We start from the raw sequence: 22,920 nt of genomic DNA, 5'->3' as shown, positions 1-22,920 counted from the left end.
TCCCTGCTTAGATATGGATCTATTGGTGAAAAATGTAACATTTTTTTTCATTCAAACATGAGAGGTTTATGCATTAAACTATTGCCTTTAACCATATAATGAAATATATAGATTTTCAGTTTACCTGACCATATGATACTTCTGATTCTATTTTTTTATTGAATATTTGGGAAGTTCTGTTTGATTTTTTCTGGAAAAAAAAATTTACCAAGACTTTATTTTATAAAATGTCTACAAAAATTTATGATAACGTAAATTTGTATATAAAACACTGCCTTATACACATCATTGTATTCTTTTCTCTAATGTTGCTTAAAGATGTTCTTCCCTTTTTCATCTTTCCAGATTTATGATTTCATTTAGATTTTCTATTTGGTTTCCTGTATTATAGCCCAAGAGAGCAATTTTGTCATTTTAGAATCAATGTAGATATCTTTTTTTTTCCTGATTTCTCAATTAACTAAATAACATATTATTTTGTAAACAGATGTTTGAATTTATTGTATTTCCATAATTTATTTACTCCTTTTGGGGAAACAGATTTTTAAAAAATTTCTAATGTTGATGGCATTCACATTTGCTCCTTCTTTTTGCTTTTATATGTAAATCTGGTGAATATTCTTCCCACTTAATTTTTTATTTGATTTTGTGCCATATGCCTCAAACTGGCTTTCAAAATACACATGATTTTCTTCCAAAACTTCCAAAACTCCAGGGAGTTTGGCTCCCCTGCCCTAATTGTGTAGAATATTTATATAACTGCACTTGATTCCTGTTTATGAGGTAAGAACCATATCCCGGGCTATCCGAACTCCCAAATGACTGATTGTTCACTTGTTAGTATATGGTTATTATTTATTTAGATGGAAACATTTTTCAGTTATTACAATAATGAACTGTGTCACCGGTAACTGATTTTTAAACAGCTTGGAATTTTAAAAGCAACTCTTCCTTTTTATCATTTGAATACAGTTCGGTGGTTGAGTTGATTGTTTGCATGTAGGTCATACGTGTCCCGTGGGTGAGAGCATATGGTGTGATTAGATCACTCTGCATTTGTGGTGGGGTGGAGGTCTGTGGGTATCCCTCACAGAGGCCGTGCTGCATTTTCACAGTACTGCTTCCCTAAAAATTCCTCTCTGGGCTCCCATATTTTCATATTATTGGTCTAGTCACTTGTATATTGTTCAGCAATACAGAATATCTGTCAAAAAGATTAAAATTCTATCCATTCCTGCAGTTGCTGGAAAAACCGTGATACAGTCATAAAATTTACAATCCTTATTGTCTTACATTTTCATACTATATGAAATTAATTAGTTTTGCATATTCCTGCAATTTCTAATTTATGAACAATAGATTATTCTTTAGGCATTATTATTTGCTTGCTAAGATGAGACAGAGAATTAAAGGGAAAATAGATAGTGTTGTTTTGGGAAAAATTGAGAACTATTGTTGATCCTACAGTTGCTGTAATTTTGCTGAAATTCTCGTATTCCTTTTTAAAGTGTATTTGTTCATAGTAGTTTGTCATAAAGTATGATTTTGGCTCTTTGTTTTCCACTTTACATACTTATTGCAAGATGCTCGCTTTAGTAATTCACCCTTTATTAATGACAGAAAGAGAATATGAATTACGATATGTTAGCGATTTCTCTCATTCAAAGAAGAGCTGTATTTTAGTTTTAAAGTCTGATTGTTGCTCCTGCTATTTACATTGGCACACCCAAGTAAGCCTGACATTCATTAAGAGTACTGGCTTGCAGTCCTGAACATAGAGAGGAGAGACATGGAAGAATTTAGGTTACTGAGGAAAGAGCCAATCATTTACCATGCTTTCATATTTCAGAACGCTTTCCTGTTTCACCTGTGGATTGCAATACTAGGTGACAAAATGAGTTTTCTTGTGACGGCTCCACAGCAAATGCTCACCTGATGTTCTCTAAGTTAGTTTTCCTAGGAGACTTTCTACCAAAACTGCTACAAAAACTACTACAAAATTTTTGGTTCCGAGCACCAAGGAAGGCTTTAGGAGTTGATGAAATTCCTGAAATTGTGTGCATTACGTTGCACGTGTGTATGCATGCACACGCGTGCTTTTGTCTCTTTACTTCCAAGATGTGTTAGTCAAGGTAGAGACTGTGTTGCTGTAACAGAGAGTTCCAGAAAAGGGCAACCCAAACATAATAGCGGTTTTTTCTCTCCCATAATCGTGCACAAGTAGCGTTGGTCCGTGGGGATTGGGCAGTTCTACCCTTTAGAGTTATTCTTTCCCAGTGGTTGAAGCCAGCACATCTCAAGGATTGTGGAGGGCAAGCTTACAGAAGTAACACACAAGATACACACATCATGTTTGCTCACATTCCTTTGTTGAGAACTTAGTCTCCTGGCCACATCTAACTACAAGAGAGTCTGGGAAATATCCTCTCTAATGCTGCTCCAACTCAGAGGAAGTGTGTGTAACTATGCAAAGATAAAGGACAGAATGGATACTGAGAGATTAGCAGCCTGCCACACAAGAGGTTTCATCTGTAGTTTCATCCATAGTTTTCATCAAATATAGAAAAGGTGCTGTGAACCCAAAACATTTAAAACCACTGATGTAAAGTCCTCAGAAATAGTGACCCTATTTTACAATGCATATTCTGTAAAGCTCTTTTACTGTCTTAAAACAAAAATTACAGAAAAAATAACTTTCCTACACACATATTTTATAAAAATATAAATTATGTATTGTAATTATAGTATGCAAGAGAAATGAACAGAAATTATTATTAATGAAATGTTATGTGTTCCAGTATGTAAATGGTCAGGCATAAGCATCTGGGAAGGCTTGCTGGGGAGGAGAATAATGCACATATATGTGGAGTGACTGATTGCCATGGCTGCAGTTGGAGACTGATACACGTATAGCAGACTGTCGATACAGGTTTGGAGTTAGCTTTAGTGATGCAGTTTTCCATGAACAACTTTCATAGAAGTTCTGAACACAGCAAGTTGCAGTTTTCTCTCAAAATACACATTAGATGCATTTGATATCTACTGAGTTTTCCAAGAAAGAAAACTCAGTAGGTATCAAAACTCATGCAAAAAGATGGTGTTATATTCTAGCCTTGGACCAGCACAGCAGGCGTTTTCCTTGCATGCATGTCCTTTGAGTCATTTCTAAGGCATGTGGGGTGCAGGGCATTTCTCTATCGTGTGAATGTGGGCCCATTGCTGGGCCTCTGTATCTTTCCACTCTGCCCTCTAAAGGCTGGGAATATTCCCATAAATGTGAAAATACCTCCCCACCTCACTCTCCCCAGCAGACACACTTCAATTAGCAACTCTTATTTCTAGCAACTTTTCTCCTAGACGTCATCCTTGTCTCCCGCTCTCTGCGGCTCTTCCGGGGTACCCCTATACTCACATATGCACTGTGGTCCTTGCATCTCAGTGGTGTCTATTCACAGGCTTTAGGACAGCTCCCTTCAAGGATTCAGATCGCCTTAAGTGGCCACAAGTGCATGGAATCACGCCACTCCTTGAGCTTGTCAGCACCTCCTTTCTTCCTTACTTAACAGGCGCTCCTTTGGGCTTGATCTCGGGGATCGCAGTCGTTCTTTTTTCCTTCCCTCTACCAATGTCGTAGAACCTTGGTCCTGGAAGAAACATTCGAGGCCTTCTATTTTAATCACTCCATTTTACAGACCTTGTAAATGAGTTTCATATGGTTACAGTAACTTGCCTAAGGACATGTGGTTAGTTCTAACTCTAAAGCAGGCCAATTATTGCTCCCATATTTCCCTTGAGAAGCGAGCATCCTTTTTTATACTGTCCAAGGTTCCCTTCTCTCAGCTTTAGACCACAACTCATCTCCTGAGTTGATGGTATCTTCTAGACCCATGGTGTGTGCGTCTCCCCACCACCCCTCTCTCCAAAGTGTCCCCCAGCCTCCTCATACTGGTCCTTCTTTCTGTGTGGCCCATGGTGAATTTACACTAGGAGGACCCATGGTAGCTCTACTCTATTTCTTTTTGCTTAAATTTGCTTGTTAGTGCTGAATTCATTTCTTGGAAGGGATCTTTGAAGCCCCTTGTCCATTTGGCGGTGACAAGTTTAGTTAAAATTTACAGTTGGTAAAGTACCTAACCTGGAAACAAGTTGAGTGCACAATTTGAAGTGCAGTGAGCTCGAATGAAGGTGAAGATGTTCGTCTGCTTGGCAGACGGTCCGTCTCTCCCTCCTCTCAGCACACCCCTCAACAGCCTGTGACTCAGGACGGTGGACATGAAGCTCAAGTGAGGTCTCAGTGTTTCACTTTATTTTATTTTGTTCCTGCTTCCATTGAAGCAGTTCATGGTGGCCATACTCTGGAGTCAAGTACAAACACAAAAAGTCACACAGACCTCATTTTTAAAAAGAGAATAATAGGTGTACATGTAGGAAAAACCCAACAGCATTTGAATTATGTTTCAATGGCAATTTTGTAAGAGTGACCAGGACATGGTTCAGAAAGGCCATGTTTTATTCTGGCCTTTGACAACAGTTTGAGAGTTCACTGAATTGGAGTTTTAAAGACACGTCTGTTGAGGGGTCGAGTAATAGAGTCTCACTCTGTGCTTCTCTAATGCTCTGATTTGCTGTACTTTAGATACCAGGTAACCGTTCCTATAATGAACACAGTGTGCACAGTATCATTCCCACAGAATATTCTATGGGGAGCAATGCTCTGAGCTTTCAGGAGTTTGAGAAAGGCCACTCTCACTGGCATAGTAAAGACTCCAAAGCTCTGTAGTGAAGAAAATTGTTGAACTTTGTGTCAACAACGTTAATTGAACATAAGATTATTTCCCGAGGAATATCTCAAGGATCCCTATCATAGAATGTATTGGGGAAATAAGGAAGTAAAGGAATGAAGGTTAGGTGTGTCATCTCTGTGACAGAAGTAATTCAAATATCACGGATGGGCGGGCATTCTCTGTTACTAACAAAAAGAGAGCTGTGTGTCTTAGGAGTTTCATTTAGGTGCTTGGTGTCAGTTTGATTTAGGTGGCATGTTTGGCATTTTGTTATAAAAATTTACAAGCTGATTTAGAGTCTTATCTTTATGAAACTCTACCCTTATAATGTGCTATAAGTTGAACTGCTGGCTTGTTATTAATTTGCATTGCAGTCCAACTTTTTTCATGGTCTTTGGCCCTCTTTGCAAATGTAATTTCTTTCTCCAATGAACTGCATGCTCTCTTCAAAGTGGAAAATGTTTAATAGATTACTCAGTGTAATACTTTTTTAGCTGTATTCGTCCAGCTTTGCTCAGGTTGCAAGAAATGGAGATCTGATGAGCTGAGAGTTGGGGGACTTGAAGTAATTACGGGGGAGGAGGAAGGAGTTAAATGCTAGACCTCTCTCTTCTTTTCTTACGTGATCTGGGATATCTTGGTTCTTCTCAGGACATCTCTTATGGTATTTCAGACCTTATCTCTTTCCCTGAAACAGGGAGGAGGTGATTAATTGGTTATCCTAGTTCACAGAATGTCTCTCTGTGACAGCTTTGTCTTTGACACTGATCTCTGGGCCAACGAGCTTTGGCCTGGGTAGCAGGACTGATATTGCTCAAGGCTAAGGGGCTGATTTCTCAGAAGGGAATAGTAGCATTCAGGTGACCAGCCAGCACTAAGGCAGGCATGCCTACCGGGTACACAGGCTCTCCAGCTGTGATACCTAGTTTCAAAAGCAGATAATTCCTTCCAAATGTTGCTTCTTGGATATCATGGTGTCTGTGTTCAAGTGATGTAAACTTAATAAAGTTCGTACTTAAGAATTCCCAGATATAAAAGATCAGAGACTAAGCACTCAGTAAATGATGGCTAGTATTATTATATATTGATCTTTTGAAACTTCACTCTTTGTAAGTAGTATCTTTGAAAATTTCACTCACTAGGTAGTGGTTGGGTTCTTTACATTTGTTATTTCTAATTCATGTAACAGCGTTGCAAGTAGGTTTGCTTTTTCCATTTGAATAATGAGACAAACAGAGACTAGGAAGCTGTTATTAAGCACCTGGAGCATCTTCAGACAGATATGAAAATGCAAAACTGGGATCAGCAGCCCAATTTTCTAACTTTAAATCCAGCCCTCTTTCCACTGTGACATGCTGGGTTACTTACTTAAGGAGAATGCCGCGGACATCTTTGCACATATCAGAGTTTGTTTTATTGGTTTTTGTTTTAATTTATTTGTGCAACCTCTACATCCTACTCTGGTAGGATTTAAAGTTTTTGTATATACGTCAAGTTTAAATCCTACCAGAGTATTCCTTCCGTGTTTTGTTTTGCTGCACAACTGCTTAATTTGAAAATATACATTGTGCACACTTTGGGACGTTGTATTACAGTAACATAACCCTGGTGTTGATAACCCCCTAGGTGAAGGCTAAAATCCGTTGTCTGCTTTTTTTCCTCTTTGCTACTTTACATCAAAAACAATAACTAAAAGTAGCTCCTGCTCTTATAAGCTCCTACATTCCTTATAAAATCAATTGTTTATTCACCCTAACAAAAGTATCTTTTGGGTACCATCATCAAAAGACTGGATAAGGTTACATAGATGCATCGAACAGTGAGACAGCTAAACCACAACAAAATTATTTTATTCAACAATATTTATTAAGTACCTACTCTATCATGGAGTGCAAAGCGCTGTCCTCACGGAGATTACAGTCTGTTCTTTCTTTATAATCCCTCTTCTTTGATAATGCTGCTTGGAGTCTTGTATTCTCTCTTTTAATCCCCTGTACACAGATACATACACATAAACACACATACACACACACAAACACAGACACATTGGGGGTACTCTGAGGTGTGTCTGTCACACCTACTACCCAATAATAATAATTATTATAGCTAAACTTCCTGTTATCTTTCCCTGGACAACCACTAGTCAAAGCATTTTACATATATATATATATATATATATATATATATATATATATATATATATATATTTTTTTTTTTTTTTTTCCCCGGTACGCGGGCCTCTCACTGCTGTGGCCTCTCCCGTTGCGGAGCACAGGCTCCGGACGCGCAGGCTCAGCGGCCATGGCTCACGGGCCCAGCTGCTCCGCGGCATGTGGGATCTTCCCGGACCGGGGCACGAACCCGTGTCCCCTGCATCGGCAGGCGGACTCTCAACCACTGCGCCACCAGGGAAGCCCACATAAAGGTTTTGAGTAGAAGAATGAATGCCTGCATGTTAATTAAAGGAAGCCCCATGGTATAATAGAAAAGGTATTATTTTGAGGGGTCAAATCCTGTTTCACCACTTACCTACCTCCCTGGTCGTAGCTACTAAATTAATTAGAGTCGTTATTATAGTTATAAATACAACTGTCACTGAACAATAGTAGATTGGGGCATTGTTTAACTGGGGAGAGGAGTAAACTTCAGGTGTAGATATTAACAGACTATAAACGGGGAATTAAAGGCATACTGGTACCCAGGCCTGGGAGTTCTTATGGCATCTTTTCCTTCTCTAGGTACTTAGCCGTACTATTATAGCGAACATTACCTTTTCTCGGTCCCATCCTAGATACTAAGCTCTTACGGCAGCAGAAGCCGTGTGTCCGTTTCACAGTTCTTGGCAAGTAGTTCTTGGCTGCTTATGAAATGTTTGTTAAAGACGTGAGTGACTAATAGATAGTCACTTAAACACAGCTGTTCAGTGTATTAAAGTGGAAACAGTGATTCATTGATTCCCACAACCTCATAACAGAACCTTATTTTATCTCTACAAGGACATGAGCTTTCTTTCAATAAATAAAGCCCTAGTATTCTGTGGTTGCATTGGAAGTTTGCTTTTCCATTTTCCTCCCACAGAGGGAACATTGATGAAAATACAATTATGAGAGAATGTCTTTTAAGATACACACATTCTCATATTTGCTAAAACGTGTTTAAATTTTATTTATATTCATTTGGATCCAAGAAAATAAGTCATTTCTCATCAAGCCCTATCAGATTGTCCCAGTGTGTGGCCAGGGGTTGTCCACAAAGTTTAATGAAAGAGATGAACCATAAACATCAAAACATACTTCTGTAATTTTGAGAGGTTGATTAAAGCTTGATCTGTCTATGACTTGACTTCTGTCTTTAGATGTCTTTATTTCGTTATTTTTACCTATTTCACCACAGGCTACATCTCTTCTGAGCAGGATGCTGACACATTAGAGACATTATTGAATAGAGATTCCTCCCTTTGCAGTTTAAAGCAGGGTGATTCTTAGCAAAAGTGGAAGTATGTAAATGTGTAAAACAATGTCATTAGAAAATGATTTTTGTTTTTAATCCAGAAGATTAAGGGAAATCCCATGTAAGTAAAGTAATCGAAACTCAATAATTAAAGTCTTTTAAGAATCAATATCAGGATTCTTTTTTCATGTGTTTTTAATACCATATACATCCCTCAAGTGAGGCTCTTCTGATTGTATATGCTGAAATTCGTAGCACCAATTATGAGAATATCTTTTTCTCTTATTTCTAGGGAATTCCTTTTCCCTGTTAATTGGGTCCTGAGAAATTGCTTACCAGCAGGTCTTACTCTAGGGGATGGCCTTCCCAACCTCTAATTGAAGACCTCCTCTGCCAACCTGGAGGCTTGGGCAGGTGTCTGGTGGAAGGCAGAACAGTTCTCTTGGGAGGTGCGAGAGATTCCATTCCAAAGGCAATGGTTATCTTAGCTAAGTGGTTGGGTTGTTTACAGATTGTGTTTCTAGAGGAAGAAAACTTTATTACACACATATAGATGTACATGAATGTATAGATATAGATATATAGATACATGCACATATATGTATTTATATGGGTTTTTTGGGGTTTCTTTTTTGCGGTACGCGGGCCTCTCACTGTTGTGGCCTCTCCCGTTGCGGAGCACAGACTCCAGACATGCAGGCTCAGCGGCCATGGCTCATGGGCCTAGCCTCTCCGCGGCACGTGGGATCCTCCCAGACCGGGGCACGAACCCATGTCCCCTGCATTGGCAGGCGGACTCTCAAGCACTGCGCCACCAGGGAAGCCCTATATGTCTTTTTTAATGAAGTGATAATCTATTCCCACAAGACCAGCTGTTATTTTGTCATTTTATAATCTTCGTTTTCAAAGCCCTTTGCAATTTACATACTTGAACATCTCATTTAATAATTAAATGTTGCCCACTCCTCTGCCTCAAGGACTTTATTCTAGTTAACAATTAAACCTGCCGTCATCCTAAGTACAGTGGATCTTCCACCTCCCAAATTCTTCCCTGCTGAACTTCATACCTTGTGGATTCTGTCCCAGTGCTCAGCAGTGATTCCCAGAGCAGCAAGTATTATGAAGAAAAGGAACCTATTCGACTCAGAAGAGAGGCTTTTATTATAAAATCAACTTTAATGGCCTATCATAACAGTGATGACAAAAGCCTTCTACTTTTCCATCTACATGTTGATTTTGGGAGGTAGTATTTTCTGAGATTTCTCTTTTGTTCACATCAGCTTAATTCCATGGACACCTAAAAGAAACGAGGTGGAGGGCAGATGAAAACGGTGTCAGGTTTTTTTTTCTTTAACCTCCATATAATTCCAGATAGTCTTGATTACTACTTTATAATGATAGTCTCTATGTATTTAAAGAAAAGTTGTTTTATGTATTTATAGTTTGATATAATTTTTAAAAGTAATGTCGAATAATTGTTTTCTGCAGTGAGCTTTGAAATTGAGGTTGTTTAGGCTTATAGCATCATCCTTTACTAGTTTTCACTATTTTATTTATTTATTTTTAATATTTGATTTTTGGGGTATACTGAAAATTATCCCATGTCCAGATCTTAGAAATTTGCATTCATGTTGCTTAACAAGGATTTAGTACCTAGTGTGTGCAAATTCATTGTGCTAGGTTTATCTCATTTTACTGCTTCTGACAATAACACTTTCACAACTTTTAAAGCATCATTTCCCAGACTGTATTCTGGAGAACACTTGTACTTGTTCCATGAGATATTGATAATCGTTCTGGAAGAGGATTACAGGATTTAAAAGTTTGCGAAATACTGCATGATACATATATTCTTAAGGGTTTAAAGTAAATTCTAGCATACTTGAGAATACTTATAGTAAAGAAAACCATTTAACCATATTTAGTAGATATAGGCTATACTTATTGGATGGTAGAATCAATTTCCTTCTAGATAGATTACCCATTAAAATTATAATTACCCCTTAAAATTCCTGTTTTTCAAAGCACAGTTTGGGAAATAGTGTCTTAAGGCAGTTTTAGAAATAGCAATAAAAAATTATTGGCCAAACTGTCTTTAGTATACCGCTGATCCTCTCTCCCTTACTGATACTGTCTTTCTCAGAAGCTCTCTTTCATTCTTTATGCCTACCTTTATGCTTAAAGAATTACATTTTCTCTTATGGATAAAACTTGAGCCGTACTTATATAGAATCTTCTGAGCCATCTGAATCATACTTAATGGTAAGGCAAAAAATGAAAAATTACCCTTTAGAAAGAATGAATATCCTGACTTTAATTCCTACTGGGGTATAGAATACAAGGGCTCTGGATGCTTGATCAGGGTATAAGAGGGTCAGTAATAACAGCTTATAGTCTCTCTGCTCATTACTCTTTTGCTTTTGCATTAGACTCCTGGCTGGCCTCTCACTGACTAGGTTGTCTTTGCTCTAAAGACCCTATTGATTGTTTTATTGGACACAACAGCTAGTATAGTGTACTGTACACGGTGTTGACCTAAGTAATTGCACGTGGCTTGATAGATATCAGCACATACACAGTACAGATCTTCTTGAAACTCTTTCTTTCCTTTCAGCTACGATGCCGTCTGCTTTGACTTTCTTCCTGCCTCTGGCTGCCTTTTCTCAGTCTTCCTAACAGGATTTACTTCTTCTGCCCATTCCTCCTACGTTGGTGTTCCTCAGGGCCCTGCTTTAAGCCGTCTTCTCTTTTGGTAAATCCTTCCTGGGTGTTCTCATCCATATCCATGTTTGCAGTTACACTTTCTTTGCTACTAATGACTAATTTTCTGTGTTTGATTCCTTCCTCACCATTGAGCTTCTTCCCTGAGTTCCGTCCGGCTCTTGATTAGATCATCTTTACTTGGATGCCTTCATGATGTCCTTATATTAGCATATCCAAAGAAAGATCCATCATTTCTTTGTCCAAGACACTGCCCCTCCTGTGCCTTTTCCTGTCCTGATGGCTGTTTCCAGCATCTACCAAATTATCCAAGACTTGTTCTTGGCCATCATCTTTCATGCCTTTATCTCATTCACCACCCACACACACGCTCACTCAGCCCCATCATTTCTGGTTCCCTTATTCCGCCTGGAGGACATGCATCTTTACTCCCACTGCCTGAACAGTCTTAAGACTTCTCGTCATTTTTTCCATGGGCTTCTCTTGGTACTTCTTGCCAGAAGTCCCTGTTTCTTGTCCTGTCTTTATCCAGGGCATTCTTTACACTACGTGCAGAATGATATATCTAAGACATCGATTTGGAATTATAATCAGCATCTCAACCTTAATTGTTTCAGGACTAAACCTCGTCCTCCCATAGTGTTTTCCGTTGTAATAAATAGCAATTTCGTAATTTCAATTGCCAAGGCCAGAAGTCTTTGGTGTCATCCTTGCCTGCTTGCTTTCTCTCATACCACACATCCCATCCATCATCAAGTCCTGTTGGCTCAACCTTCAGAATATAATCAGAACCCAACCATTTCTCACCACCTCTACAGCTGTCAACCTACTATTTGCATGATCTCAATAACTACATACCCAAGTCCCTGGTGAGTCTTTATCTTCTAAAACTATGCTTTCCAATACAGTAGCTGCTAGCCAGCAGTGACTATTGAGCTTTAGAACTACGGGTGATCTGAATTGAGATGTGTTATAAAAATACATACTGGATATGAAAAGATTAGTATACAAAGGGAATGAGAAATATCTCATTAATAACGTTTCGTGTTGATTATATATTGAAACAATAACATTTCATATAGGTTGGATTAAATGTGTTATTAGAATTAATTTCATGTTTCTTTTTGCTATTTTAATGTGATTATTAGAATAATTAAAATCACAGATGTGGCCCAATGTTTATATTGCTGTTGGACAGCTCTAAAGTCTTTTTTAAAATGCAGCAGTCAGCGCTATCCTTTTGAAATGTCTGGTCTTTTCATTTGTCAGGCCAAAATCCCAGAGGCTTTCCAGCTCTCTTGGGGGAAAAGCCAGTCTTTACAGTGGGCTCCGAGTCCCAGTGTGATCCTGGCCCCTCAGCCCCTGTTTCTCCTGCTTCTAAAATCTTTCCATCTCTTAGGGCCTCCTCGCAAGCCCCACCTGAGGGCCTCTGCATTTACGTCCCTCCACCAAGCACGCTCTCCCAACCATGGCTGCGTGGCTCCTTCTTCTCTCATTCAGGTTTCAGCTCCGGTGTCCTGATCAACAGTGAGCATTAGAGAGGCTCATCCTGGACACACCATCTACATCAGCGGTCCACTTCCCCACACACACTCAGCACGAACCTTTTCGTCTTGTTTTGGCTTCGCTTTGAATCGCTCCCCATTACCTGTAGGATGAAGTCCAAATTGCTAAGTATATCTAGGTGTCCCCTTATGATTTAGCCACTTTCTGACTCTCCAGCACATTTCTCACACTTCCTCTAAGCAACCCACGTGCCACGCATTCCGAATCACTTGCAAAAAACCCCAAATTAGAAAAAAAGGGATAAAGAATCTTTTAGAGGTGCAAAGGGTTATTATTAAATGTAAATATATTCTCATACAGAATTAACATTCCTCAAACTTCAAACATTGGATGGTTTTCAAGTAGCAATAACATTTTAATCCTTTGAATTCCACTGATATCCATCCCATAAAATGTTAATATAACTGACCCCAAAGGCAAATGATATACTCACCAACAGAGACTTAAATCTCTGTGAAAGGATCTCTCCACAAATAAGTTTTCCTTTAACCGTACTTATTTTCTTCCACAACAGCACAGAGTTTTTCTCCTTCTAATGAAAAAAGAAGCATAGCTTATCAATAGCTTATTTGGATACTTCACTATAAGAGAGTTAGGGGAGTTTTTAGAATGAATGTTTCTATTGTGGGTAATCAGAAAAACCAGAATTTATAGCTCTGCGATAAATAAATAAATAAAACTTTCAGAAACGTGTATTGTTCCAGCTCATTAAAATGACATGTCTTTTGGACAGTATTTCTGAAACGCCATAAAATTAATAGTGTATTTAAAAAGTTTTATTGGCACATATTTAATTTAGCCCTAGTGTTTAATTGTGCTGTCTCAGACAGGCTGGAAGCCTGGCAGTTAATATTATTTTTTGCTTTTAAAAGAAAAACATTTTCCTCCCGGGCTAGCTTCCATATTCTTGAATGTGTTCATTTCACACTGCCTTGCATTTTCATGTGCTGAAATCTTGAGACTCTGTCAGAGCTAACCTGGATCTGGTATTTCTTTGTGTTTTAAAATTATGCTGAAATTTCAATTAATAACTAATCATTCCCCTGGCCTGGCAGAACACACCAAACTAAAATCCTATATGTCAGCTACCGGAGTTAAATTGTAAATCTTTCTCTTACACGAAGCAAAGACAGGGCAATAAACGTTTATTGAGTGCCTGCAATATAATAGGCATTGTGCAGGGACTCCAAATTATGAAGCGCCATGCGTGTTCTCAAATGTAGAAAATCTAACCTTTTCCATTGTGCCTTCCATAACTGTACCTCATAGTAAACCAATTCCTTTTTCTCTTCAGGGCACTTGCCTTCCACCTACTAGTCCTAACTGTTGGGGACACAGCACCAAATGGCGTCCCTTGACTCAGTTCGTATACTGCGTGCCAGGAGATAGTGTCCTAGAAGTGTCCAATTAAAAGGTGGGAAGGCGAGGCCATTTAGCCACTCACATCTTGGGGCTGTGGTAAGACCCTGAGGTGGGATACGTGCGTGGCGATGTCACTGTACGTCACAGCCGTGCTGAGCTCAGGTGGGTGGGAGAGATGCACAGGGACCAGAACCATCTGCTGTATGGGGAATATGTTCAGAATATAAGGGCAGAGCCTTTTTCTTTACTGCCACCGTATTGCCTGCACCCAAAAAGCGCCCGGTACACAGGTTCGTGTGAGTGGCTTAATAAGTATCTATTGAATGAAGATGAAATAATTGTGAGTAAACAGTGAATCCATGCATGAACAAAGTCTTGCCTGAAATTTTCCAAGTGTATTGAATATTTTAGTATGGTTATCAGTATCTTCTTAAATGAGGAAACTCAGGATCTCAAATCTGTGGCTGCCATGATGGCAGCATCCAGGATGTCTCACACCTGTTCAGTGTCTCTCTTTTCTGGACTTGTTCACCATTATCCGGCTTTGAGTTGCTAGTATAATATTTACTTTTAGACTCAGTATTCTCCTTTGCTCCCGAATGATGGTTTAGCTGACATATTCATGAAGGCATGATTTGAGTTAAATTTAAAAGAGGGACGGTATTTCAGTGGGTGAAAATGGGGTGTAGAGAAGACTGCAAACGAACAAAATCATGGGGCTAAGACGTGTCTGAGTGTGTTTTCAGATAGCAGTGACTTATTAGCGCTTAGGACACACGGGGGTGTCTATGAGAGTAAGAGGAAATCTTTGAAAATGTAACTGGAGCTACAGTTTGCCAAACTGACTCAATAGCAGGCTAGAACATCTTCACGCCTTCATGAACGGTCCAGTTACTGATTGTCTGTGATGTTCCTCCTCTACAACAAAGCTCCCACTCTGTACTGTATACTTTATATAAAACCATTCTGCCCCAATCCTGTTACTTGCCCAAGACCCTAACCCATTTGACCCCTGGCATCAAGTTCTTCCTAACCACTCACATCCACCTAGATACCCTCCCCTAGCTTTTTTTTTTTTTTCCCCTTTTTAATTCCCACTCACCTCATGCTTGGCATTGTTTAACTTTTTATGTGTTCTGTCTTCACTCCTCAACTACATGAGAAGCCAGCCAAGGACAACACTAATGATTTTTATCCCCCGTGTCAGCAAGCAGAATACATTCACAGGGCAGATGTAGTAAATAGTTGGAAAGTTAAAAGCATCCAGTTCGATGATGCTTATCCAAATCTCTTCTATACGTGCATGAATTTGAAAAATAATAAATTTGAGGAAAAAGGTTAGTAGCATACAGTTGCACAGATTTTAAACTTTGTATACCTGTTTTCTGTGTGCACCCAAAGAGGTGAGAAGAATAGAGCGAAGGGTATGTATGACAGTGTGGGTGTATTTGTTTTAATGTTTCAGAACTTTGTCGTCTGAACTGAACCTCAGACAGTGGAAGAACCCAAGTGATCAGACTAGATTTCTTTAGCTTCCACAAACTTTAGAGAATTTAATTAAAAAAATAATCTAAAGGTGTACACATATGTAGATTTTTAATTTGGTATCATTTAAGGCATATAAAGATGACAAAGATATAAATTTTTTGATTAAATCACATACATTTGTTATACTCACCACTGATAATGGAAATGCCTAATACAGATTTCCTTTAAGTTGATGTATTTAGTCATTATAATAGTCACTGTAAGCAGTGCAGTTTTCCTACTAGGAAATTCATCTTTTGTTAGATTCCTTTCCTCCCTGCCTTTTACCCTGCTGTTTCTCTCGCGCTCTTTCTCTCTCTCTCTCACACACACACTCACACCCTCAGTTTTTGCTTCTTCCCTGCATACTTTTGCTTTGAATTATTCTTGATGGAATCTTGGTTTTGTCGGCTTATTTCCTAGATGGGAAGTGATGGAATTTTACGCCTCAGTACTTCAGCTCTAAATAATGAATTCTTTGCATATGCAGCACAAGGCTGGAAACAGCGACTGGCAGAAGGTAAGTTTCTATTTCCCATTATTATTTGACATATTTAAGTCAACAGACTGTACTGAGATTTGCACCTTTCTCTGCTTCCCGAGTCATTTTCCCCCCTGAAGTATACTTGAGTAAAAACTCACATCGTATTTCAAATGACTTCATTAATTCTTTTGTTATACTTCGCATTTTTGGTGTCCAGTATTTTTATTAATTAATTAACTTATTTATTTTTGCTGTGTTGGGTCTTCGTTTCTGTGCGAGGGCTTAACTAGAGAAAGTCCAGTATTTTTGAAGAAAGCATGACGTTATCTGGAACATAATAAAATTTTTTGATATGGCAAGATTTTCTTTGGAATAATCATTTTAATTATGTGTTTGTTGCATTGTGTATTCTCTAATGTCCGAGAGCCTGGAAGAATCTTCTTTTAATGCAGTCTTCCCCTGAAGCCACCACTTCATCTTATCATTCCTTTAGTCACCAAGCTTCATGAAAGACTAAAAAATACCCAGTGTTACCACATTTTTACTCCCTTAGCCACTCACATGTTTATGGTTGGGTGTGACCCCACCATACACAATGGGAACAGTCCCTTCTAGAGAATAAGAATGGCTTTCTCATTACAAAAAAAAAGTTCACTTTCCTCTTCTCAGTCCTTGGCATTTCATCTTCCTTCTCCTATGTCTCACTTGTTATCTACCCCATCTAATTTGAAACCATCTGCCTTCGACATTCATAATATATTTTAAATTGTGTCCCCAGGCTACCTTTCTGACAGCCTTTTCTCACCTTCCTTCAGGAGCTCCTGTTCTTTCACCTGATGGTAAATGGTGATGTCTCCACCATTCTCCTCCCTGCTATTTGCTTTTGCAACTATTCCCATGCTCTAAGAGCCTCATTCAGCTAGTTTCAGCTATATAGCCCACATGCTGAGAACGTCCAAATCTGGCTGGAAGTCCTCTTTCCCAATCCTTTGCTGCTCCATTCCACAAACCTGCTGGATCTTTCCAGTATCAGGCACCTTAAAACCAAAATGCCAGTATTAAACTCTCTTCCCTTTTTCTTTCTTTTTTTTTTTTTTTTTTTTGCGGTACGCGGGCTTCTCACTGTTGTGGCCTCTCCCGTTGCGGAGCACAGGCTCCGGACGCGCAGGCTCAGCGGCCATGACTCACGGGCCCAGCCGCTCCGCGGCATGTGGGATCTTCCCGGACCGGGGCACGAACCCGTGTCCCCTGCATCGGCAGGCGGACTCTCAACCACTGCGCCACCAGGGAAGCACTCTCTTCCCTTTTAATGTCTACTATTTCTTCTGCCTTCTGTCTACTAAGGTCACCCCCTTTTCTCACAGCTCCTCACTTTGAAACCTTGATGATGTCTTTGTTCCTCTTCCTTCTCCCCAGGTCTATCTGGTTATGAACTGTTACTTGTGTCTTTGAATCTTCTCCAACATTCTCAAGATGCTGGCCTGACTATAATCTCCATCTCTCATCTATGCTACTCAGTAGCCTCCCAACCAGTTTCTAAGTTGCTTATTTGGACATATTCCTCCCTCAGTGAACACCGCCAGGACCTCCCTCTGTCTCTTACAGGAAAAATTCAGGGCTCTCTTTAAAACATGTGTTGGGTAATTGGCCACTGCCTACCTTTCCTATTTCATTTCATCCTGTGGTCTACTCATAACTGGCCACTCAAAAGCACGTAAATATACGTATTCATATCTCTGTGCCTTGTGAACTAATTACTGTATGAAAGCTTGGTCATCTTTCAAAAGCTAACTCAAGGATCAGGTTCTATGTATGGTCTTCCCTAATCAATTTAGGGAGGATTAAGTACTTTCCCTTCATTTATTCTTATGACCTATACAGGGCTTTCCACATTGTGTTATTATACTCAACTGTGTGCTTTTTCTTTCACCAGACTGGTTTCATCAAGGACAGTGAATATACACTTTCATTTACAACGCCTAGCACTCAGTACATTTGCTAAATGCTTTGGAGTCTGTCTAAGACTAAATGACTGAGTGATGTTCATAAAAAAGGAAGCTGTAGAAATATTATCAGTGCTCAGCTTTTTTACCTTTTGGCATCCATAAAAGTTTATTCAAATTAGTTACATGTTTTCTTTATTAACTGGCAAAATATATGACAACTTTTACTCAATATCTAAGCATTTTCTTTCTAGGAGAGTTTACTCCAGAAATGCAATTGCGGATAAGGCAAGAAATTGAAAAGGAAAAGAAAACAGAACCCTGGAAAGAAAAATTCTTCGAAAGGTTTTATGGAGAAAAGTAAGTACTAGAGTATCTTCTTCTCATTTCTCTGAGAAGGGAATGAAAATGTAATTCTCCGTTTCACTTAGCACATGCTATAAAACTTTATAAACGTGTGATAAAAGGCAGTAGTCTCTCAGTGTAAGAAATTGCAGGTAAAATTATATGGCCTATCGGCACTTAAATTTTAAAAAATGCATTTTCAAGGGTTTATAACTTGTCCATGAAAATTCATTTTGGACTGAAAATAGCACATGAAATTCTATAGAAGTCAATTTTGGCTTTCCTAACTGGATTTTAGTTAAAATCTCCTGTTTTTTTTTTAATCTAAGCATTTTCATTAATAAATGCATTAGAGATAAGTAGTCTTGGACACATATTTAATTCTCACATTTTTTTCCAAAAATTTTGACTCTCCATATACATTTGTTTCATCCTTATTTGGGGGAGAGCCTGAGGTATTACCCTTTACTCTATCCATTTTCCTCTTTATGTAAAAGCACTTTTTTAAAAACATATTTTATTCAAGTAGTTGATTTGCAGTGTGTTAATTTCTGCTGTACAGCAAGGTGATTCAGTTATACATGTATATACATTATCTTTTATATTCTTTTCCATTATGGTTTATCATAGGATATTGAATATAGTTCCCTGTGCTATACAGTAGGACCTTGTTTATCCATTCTACATATATATAATAGTTTGCATCTGCTAATCCCAAACTCCCAGTCCATCCTGCCCCCAGCCCCACTCGGCAACCAGAAGTCTGTTCTCTGTGTCTATGAATCTGTTTCATAGATAAGTTCATTCGTGTCATATTTTAGATTCCACATATAAGTGATATCATACGGTATTTGTCTTTCTCTGTGTGACTTAACTTCACTTAGTATGATAATCTCTAGGTACATCCATCCGTGTTGCTGTAAATGACATTATTTCATTATTTTTTTATGGCTAGGTAATATTCCATTGTGTATATATACACACCACATCTTTATCCATTCATCTTTTGATGGACGTTTAGGTTGTTTCCATGTCTTGGCTATTATGAATAGTGCTGCTATGAACATATGGGTGCATATATCATTTTGAATTATAGTTTGGTCTGGATATATGCCCATGAGTGGGATTGCTGGATCATACGGCAACTCTGTTTTTAGCTTTCTGAGGAACCTCCATACTGTTCTCCATTAGTGACTGCACCAATGTACCTGCCCACCAATAGTGTAGGAGGCTATAACCGCTTTTTAATTTATTATTATTATTTGTGTATGTGTGTGTTTTAAAAATAATACCAGTCACACCTAAGTATGGTACTGACTGAGCTAATTTGAAAGTAGTTTCTCCTTTGCCTCACGGTTAACAGGAACATATTCTCCTTGGGCAGAATTTGAATCTCACAGACAGCCAGATCCCTAAGAAAGAAAGAGGGATTTAAGAGCTGACAATTGACACCAACGTTAGATCATCATGGATAGAGTAATTTGTGCTTTAATTCCCACATACACAATTAATGCTTGAAAGTCGTTTTTTTTTTTTTTTGCTCTAGTCCAACTGCTGTAGAATTTTTATCTGTAACTTGAAAAACAAATTTTTTTTACATCTTTATTGGAGTATAATTCCTTTACAATGGTGTGTTAGTTTCTGCTTTATAACAAAGTGAGTCAGTTATACATATACATATGTTCCCATATCTCTTCCCTCTTGTGTCTCCCTCCCTCCCACCCTCCCTATCCCACCCCTCAAAGCACTGAGCTGATCTCCCTGTGCTATGCGGCTGCTTCCCACTAGCTATCTATTTTACGTTTGGTAGTGTATATATGTCCATGCCACTCTCTCGCTTTCTCACAGCTTACCCTTCCCTCTCCCCATATCCTCAAGTCCATTCTCTAGTAGGTCTGTGTCTTTATTCCTGTCTTACCCCTAGGTTCTTCATGACATTTTTTTTTCTTAAATTCCATATATATGTGTTAGCATACGGTATTTGTCTTTCTCTTTCGGACTTACTTCACTGTGTATGACAGACTCTAGGTCCATCCACCTCATTACAAATAGCTCAGTTTCGTTGCTTTTTATGGCTGAGTAATATTCCATTGTATATATGTACCACATCTTCTTTATCCATTCATCCAATGATGGACACTTAGGTTGTTTCCATCTCTGGGCTATTGTAAATAGAGCTGCGATGAACATTTTGGTACATGACTCTTTTTGAATTTTGGTTTTCTCAGGGTATATGCCCAGGAGTGGGATTGCTGGGTCATATGGTAGGTCTAGTTGTAGTTTTTTAAGGAACCTCCATACTGTTCTCCATAGTGGCTGTACCAGTTCACATTCCCACCAGCAGTGCAAGAGTGTTCCTTTTTCTCCACATCCTCTCCAGCATTTATTGTTTCTAGATTTTTTGATGATAGCTATTCAGACTGGTGTGAGATGATATCTCATTGTAGTTTTGATTTGCATTTCTCTAATGATTAATGATGTTGAACATTCTTTCATGTGTTTGTTGGCAATCTTATATCTTCTTTGGAGAAATGTCTATTTAGGCCTTCTGCCCAGTTTTGGATTGGGTTGTTTTTTATATTGAGGGGCATGAGCTGCTTGTAAATTTCTTTTTTTTTTTTTTTTTTTTGTGTTATGTGGGCCTCTCACTGTCGTGGCCTCTCTCGTTGCGGAGCACAGGCTCCGGACATGCTGGCTCAGCGGCCATGGCTTATGGGCCTAGCCGCTCTGCGGCATGTGGGATCTTCCTGGACCAGGGCACGAACCCATGTCCCCTGCATCGGCAGGTGGACTCTCAACCACTGCGCCACCAGGGAAGCCCTGCTTGTAAATTTTGAAGAGTAATCCTTTGTCAGTTGCTTCATCTGCAAATATTTTCTCCCATTCTGAGGGTTGTCTTTTGGTCTTGTTTATGGTCTCCTTTGCTGTGCAAAAGCTTTGAAGTTTCATTAGGTCCAATTTGTTTATTTTTGTTTTTATTTCCATTTCTCTAGGAGGTGGGTCAAAAAGGATCTTGCTGTGATTTATGTCATAGAGTGTTCTGCCTATGTTTTCCTCTAAGAGTTTGATAATTTCTGGCCTTACATTTAGGTCTTTAATCCACTTTGAGCTTATTTTTGTGTATGGTGCTAGGGGGTGATCTAATCTCATACTTTTACATGTACCTGTCCAGTTTTCCCAGCACCACTTATTGAAGAGTCTGTCCTTTCTCCACTGTACATTCCTGCCTCCTTTATCAAAGATAAGGTGACCATATGTGCGTGGGTTTATCTCTGGGCTTTCTATCCTGTTCCATTGATCTCTCTTTCTGTTTTTGTACCAGTACCATACTGTCTTGATTACTGTAGCTTTGTAGTATAGTCAGAAGTCAGGGAGCCTGATTCTTACAGCTCCGTTTTTCATTCTCAAGATTGCTTTGGCTATTCGGGGTCTTTTTGTGTTTCCATACAAATTATGAAATTTTTTATTCTAGTTCTGTGAAAAATGCCAGTGGTAGTTTGATAGGGATTGCATTGAATCTATAGATTGCTTTCGGTAGTAGAATCATTTTCACAATTTTGATTCTTCCAATCCAAGAACATGGTATATCTCTCCATCTGTTTGTATCATCTTTAATTTCTTTCATCAGTGCCTTATAATTTTCTGCATACAGGTCTTTTGTCTCCTTAAGTAGGTTTATTCCTAGATATTTTATTCTTTTTGTTGCAATGGTAAATGGGAGTGTTTTCTTGATTTCACTTTCAGATGTTTCATCATTAATGTATAGGAATGCCAGAGATTTATGTGCATTAATTTTGTATCCTGCTACTTTACCATATTTATTGATTAGCTCTAGTAGTTTTCTGGTAGCATCTTTAGGAGTCTCTATGTATAGTATCATGTCATCTGCAAACAGTGACAGCTTTACTTTTTCTTATTTGGATTCCTTTTATTTCCTTTTCTTCTCTGATTGCTGTGGCTAAAACTTCCAAAACTTTGTTGGATAAGAGTGGTGAGAGTGGGCAACCTTGTCTTGTTCCTGATCTTAGTGGAAATGCTTTCAGTTTTTAACCACAGACGATGTTGGCTGTGGGTTTGTCATATAGGGCCTTTATTATGTTGAGGAAAGTTCCCTCTATGCCTTTCTGCAGGGTTTTTCTCATAAATGGTGTTGAATGTTGCCGAAAGCTTTCTCTGCATCTATTGAGATGATCATATGGTTTTTCTCCTTCAATTTCTTAATATGGTTTATCACATTGATTGATTTGCATATATTGAAGAATCCTTGCATTCCTGGAATAAACCCCACTTGATCATGGTGTATGATCCTTTTAATGTGCTGTTGGATTCTGTTTGATAGTATTTTGTTGAGGATCTTTGCATCTATGTTAATCAGTGATATTGTCCTGTAGTTTTCTTTCTTTGTGACATCCTTGTCTGGTTTTGGTATCAAGGTGATGGTGGCCTTGTAGACTGAGTTTGGGAGTGTTCCTCCCTCTGCTATATGTTGGAAGAGTTTGAGAAGGATAGGTGTTAGCTGTTCTCTAAACGTTTGATAGAATTTACCTGTGAAGCCATCTGGTCCTGGGCTTTTGTTTGCTGGAGGATTTTTAAGTACAGTTTCAATTTCAGTGCTTCTGATTGGTCTGTTCATATTTTCTATTTCTTCCTGATTCAGTCTTGGCAGTTTGTGCATTTCTCAGAATTTGTCCATTTCTTCCAGGTTGTCCATTTTATTGGCATAGAGTTGCTTGTAGTA

At 38.7% G+C, this 22,920-nt stretch overlaps 1 protein-coding gene across 3 annotated transcripts in view; it reads left to right on the top strand.

Moving 5' to 3' along the window:
- The window catches only part of ASXL3 (ASXL transcriptional regulator 3), a 174,264-nt gene that overhangs the window by 133,919 nt on the left and 17,425 nt on the right, over positions 1-22,920 (top strand). For all 3 annotated transcript variants that reach the window (XM_079942252.1, XM_079942253.1, XM_079942254.1), the window contains 2 exons: positions 15,834-15,930; positions 18,092-18,197. In XM_079942252.1, coding sequence (XP_079798378.1) covers positions 15,834-15,930; positions 18,092-18,197 — 203 coding nt within the window. The remainder of the gene's footprint in view (positions 1-15,833; positions 15,931-18,091; positions 18,198-22,920) is intronic.

Source organism: Stenella coeruleoalba, assembly GCF_951394435.1.
Source record: "Stenella coeruleoalba genome assembly, chromosome: 14".
In the NCBI taxonomy this organism is placed as follows: Eukaryota; Metazoa; Chordata; class Mammalia; order Artiodactyla; family Delphinidae; genus Stenella; species Stenella coeruleoalba.
The sequence above is the reverse complement of the archived record's forward strand: the minus strand, read 5'-3'. Positions and strand labels throughout refer to the sequence as shown.